Here is a 4,829-nt window from a genome sequence, read left to right on the forward strand (position 1 = left end):
ATAATGCCCAAAAGGAGATAGATAGATAGATAGAGAGAGAGAGAGAGAGAGAGAGAGAGAGAGAGAGGGAGAGAGAGAGTATGGGGAATATTGTCTGCCATGGAGGCAGGAGATGGATGGGAAAGGGGGAATATACCAGGGATATTGGTGGTGGGGAATGTGCACTGGTGGAGGGATGGGTGTTTGATCATTGTGTGATTGTAACCCAAATATAAATGCTTATAACCATCTCACAGTGATTCAATAAAAATTAAAAAAAACTTTGATGGGGCATGTAAAATGATAAAAACTGTTATAATTTTCCCATGCAAGTGGTTACATGGCTATATATATGTATATATACACATATACACATATACATATATACAAATGTATATATACATATATATTTGTGCATATTATTGTTGTTGAAGAATGGAGATTACAAAACTTACACCAGAAGGTCCAACAGGTGAATAATGAGATTTCCAAAATAAGAGATTAGAGAAAAGTAAAAGAAGGAAAATTTCTCATGAAGTACATGACAATTCCTGGAGTGAAAGAACATACTTTTCAGATGAAAAAGGGCTCATCAAGTGTTCAAAAGTAAACATGACTTATTTCCTCTCTTACACATGCATTCTTTATGGTATCAAGAAATTTAAGAACAAAAAAGATAGAAAGAAACTCTTAAAGATTTTCAACACATGAAATTATTCACCTCTGAAGGAATAAGAATCAGACCATCCCCAAGGCTCTCGGTATCATGAGAAACTAGAAGTCATTGAAGAAATAAATAATAACAAGAGAAACTACTGTTTTGTCTCACTGATGCTATTAGTCAAGCCTCACAGTAGAATAAAAACTTTCTCATACATCAGAAGCTCAGAAAATTTATTTCCCTAGCTGTGTTTTGTAAAGTATTCCCTACAGATGAATGGGAATAAATCATGAAAGATGTTGGATTTAATCTAGAGGAGTATTGAAGGAAATTCTTAAAATATCACTGTAAGTTTGAAACATGAGCAGTTCGAAGTTTGACTTAGAATAGGTGATGGAGTACTCTCTGGAGACCAAAAAAGAAAAAAAAAACACAACAGAAGCAGCACTCCGAGATGAAATCATTTGACTGAATTGTCAAAATATCTGCTAAAAAGACTGAAGGACTGAAAGAATCTAGCCTCTATGAACTCTCAAATCTGATTTTCCATAGCTTCCTTTGAGCTTCACTCTAAGGAGAAATTAGCGCTGTAGCACTGTCATCCCATTGTTCATCGATTTGCTCAAGCAGGCACCAGTAACGTCTCCATTGTAAGCCTTGTTACTGTTTTTGGCATATCCAATAAGCCACAGGTAACTTGCCAGGCTCTGCTGTGTGGGCAAGAAATAGTCGGTAGCTTGCCAGGCTCTGCTGTGCGGGCGGGATACACTCGGTAGCTTGCCGGGCTCTCTGAGAGGGACAGAGGAATTGAACCTGGGTCAACTACGTGCAAGGCAAATGCTCTACCTGCTGTGCTATTGCTCCAGTCCAAGGAGAAATTAATGGCAATTAAATAAAAATTAAAAAGACAACAGAGACAAAGATAAGTTCCTAAACAAAGTGAGGGAAGAGAAAGTCAATAAATCTCAGACAGCTATGGTATTTGCAAATTATATGCCCAGAAACATAAAATTAAATTCCATTAAGATGGACAAGTGGAGCCAGAGAAATAGTCCAGAGCATTGTACATTTGCTTTGTCCATAACCTACCCCAATTTGACTTTTGGCAGGACATATATTTTCCTAAGCACCAACAGGAGTCATCCCTGAGCAAAGAGCCAGAAATAAACCCTGAGCACAACCTCATGTGGCCTCAAAACCAAATAATAAAGTAAGTGATATAGATAAAATAAAATGGACAAAGTTGATCCAGGTCAAATGTCATATACAGTTATAAGAAAATGTAAGTAGGGATGGGTATGAATATGAAAATATGAAGGAAGGTAATTTAATAGGGAAAACATCCAGAAAATATTTCTGCTTGTGACATCACATCAGTTCCCCTGGCAACGGGCTAACTACTAACAAGGGTGATTGACTCATAGAGCAACCACCAAGATGGGCTACTGGAGGCATTCAGTGACTGGGACTGACTGAAAATATCAGTGTTGGAGTCCTGTGACCTGAGACAACTTACCTTCCTTCACTTGGAAAGACCTGGATTTCAGTGAAGAGACATGGGGTATGATGTAACCCGTTTCATAGGGGAATTGGATGAAGACCTTATCTGTCCTATTTGTAGTGGAATCTTGGAGGACCCAGTACAGGCACTTCATTGTGAGCATGCTTTCTGCAAGGCCTGTATCAATCACTGGTTCTCTCAGCAGCATACCTGCCCAGTGGACCGGAATGTTTTAACCTTCACCCAGCTATGCCCAGTTCCTCGGATAATGCAGAAAATGTTGTCAAAGCTGATGATCTCCTGTACCAATGCTGTCTTTGGCTGCAGGGCTGTTGTCCAGCTTGCCAACCTCAAAACTCACCTCAGGGACTGTGAGCACAACCCCAAACAACTTGTGACTTGTGCAATGGGCTGCAGCCTGGTGATAGCTAAGGATGAGCTGCCACAACACAACTGCATTGAACACCTGCACTCACGAATACAGCAGCAGCACTCACATATCTTAGAGTTGGAGAAGACCTCAGCAGAACAGAAACACCAGCTAGTGGTGCAGAAGCGGGACATCCAGGCTCTCAAAGCCTACCTGCGTACACTCTGCAACAGTGAAACCCACCTTCATAACCTGGAGGTCACAGTTGAACATAATGACATTCTCCAGTGGGTGAACTCCCTGCAACCAGCAAAAGTCAACCACTGGGATGGGGTAATCTCGACACCAGATAATGCAATTCAGGCTCTTATCAAGCGCTCTCTGGTGGATAGTGGCTGCCCAGCCTCTATTATCAACCAGTTGATTGAAAATTGCCATGAGTGGAGCTGGCCCCAAGGCCTGGCCACGCTGGAGATAAGAGAGCTGAACCAGCACTACTATGAGAACTTTGTGGCCAGGCACATCCCTGGCCTACAGGCTGTTGCAGTGATGGCCTCTGAGAATCAGCATATGTCTGAAAACATGGTGCTGGAGCCTGGGATAGTTATGATCTTTGCACATGGCGTGGAAGACCTACTGGAGGCCTGACAGATTGTCAGGAAGAGACTTCAGAAAATCCAATCCTGCCTGAAACTGCACCCTGAACCCTCACCGTATTTTACTATTGTGGCCAATATTTGCTACTAATTACCCCAATCTGGAAGCGGAGGACTTTTGAATCTGCTTGGCCTTTTAGGAGAAAAATGATGATACCTTCCTTTTTCCTTATTTCTTTCCCCTAAGGCAAATTCAAAATGTTCAGTCTGATTAATACAGTCTTACTTCATCTGTTTCTCTGCCGTAAGTCTCTGGTTCTAGATATTTTTCAGAAAACACAAAGGTATTCAGAAAACACAAAGGTATTCAGAAAACACAAAGTTATTCAATGTCTCTATAGAAGCATGTAGAATAAGAATACTATATTCCTATAATACTCCAAGGCATTGGAGCCAGCAAGTCCAGCATGCCAAAACAGCATTTAGAGAGTAGTTCTCTGTGCAGCAGACATGCTAAAGAAATGATATGGGTGGATCTGAAACCCTTACCATAGGGAGGTCAGGAACAGGCCATCGTTAATTGGCTCTAAGGGAGGCTGGACCTATGAGTAAAGCAATACTCGGTGCTGCCCCACCTCAGGTATGAGCTCACATTGTAATTGCCGGTGTGTAGAGGAGTATACAACCATTTCTAGATGAACTATTCTTTCCCACACTTTTCACTGAACCAGTGAATGACATACTTAGGGGTACGGTGTTAGTCTGTTAGGGTCAATATTCTCAGCAAGAATCAGGCTACTGTCTCTTTTGGCAAGTGCCATGATAGTTTCCTAGACTCCAGGTTATCCTGGGATTGTAGTTGGTTATTTTATGATAATTCCTTTGAAATTTATTGTTTGCTTTATTTTAATTTTTATTTTTCTACACATATTATTAATTTTTGTGGAATTGTGTGATTACAGCTACATTCTCAAACAACAGTTTGTAAATGTTCAGTTTATAAATTTCTTCTTTTCTTCTTCTTCTTCTTCTTCTTCTTCTTCTTCTTCTTCTTCTTCTTCTTCTCTGCTTTTGTTTCTGCTTCTTTTTCTGTTCTATATTCTCCTGCTTTTTCCTCTTGGTCTTCTATTTCTCTTCCTCCTCCTATTCTTCCTCCTCCTATTTTTCATCTTCCTTCTCTTCCTCTCCTCTTTCTCTTCTCTTCCTCTCCTCTTTCTCCTCCTCTTCTTCCTCCTGTTTCTCCTCCTCCTGTTCTTCTTCTACTTCCTATTACTCCCCCTCCTCTTCTTCATCTTCCTCCTTTTCTTCTCCTCCTCCTCTTCCTCCTGTTCCTCGTCCTCCCCTCCTTTACCTTCTGCTCTTCCTCCTCCACCTCTTCCTGGTTGCATTTGTCCTTTTTGATATGACCCTATCTCTGTGGCATGAGATACCTCACTGATGTTTTGATTTAAGTATCCCTAGTGATTAGTGATGTAGACAATTTTTTCATGTGCCTATTATCCATTTGTGTTTCTTTGAGGAAATTTCTGTTAATTTCTCCACATTTTTACAAGATGGAATTTTTTTCTTCTAAAGTTCTACCAGTGCTGTATGCATCTCGAATATTAACCTCTTATCAGATGGGTATTGGATAAATAATTCTCCCCATTTCATGGACTTTATTTGCATCTTCGTCACTGTTTCTTTTGAGGTGCAGAAGCTTCTTAGCTTAATGTAGTACCA

The 4,829-nt window shown here is 40.5% G+C and overlaps 1 protein-coding gene across 1 annotated transcript; it reads left to right on the forward strand.

The window, feature by feature from the left end:
• Positions 1-2,196: 2,196 nt before the first annotated feature.
• On the forward strand, positions 2,197-3,159 carry LOC101545660 (E3 ubiquitin-protein ligase NRDP1-like). The gene has a single exon (XM_055121107.1). The coding sequence runs from the start codon at positions 2,197-2,199 to the stop codon at positions 3,157-3,159; it is 963 nt and encodes a 320-aa protein (XP_054977082.1).
• The last annotated feature ends 1,670 nt before the right edge of the window (positions 3,160-4,829 follow it).

Source organism: Sorex araneus, chromosome X, assembly GCF_027595985.1.
Source record: "Sorex araneus isolate mSorAra2 chromosome X, mSorAra2.pri, whole genome shotgun sequence".
NCBI classification, from domain to species: Eukaryota; Metazoa; Chordata; class Mammalia; order Eulipotyphla; family Soricidae; genus Sorex; species Sorex araneus.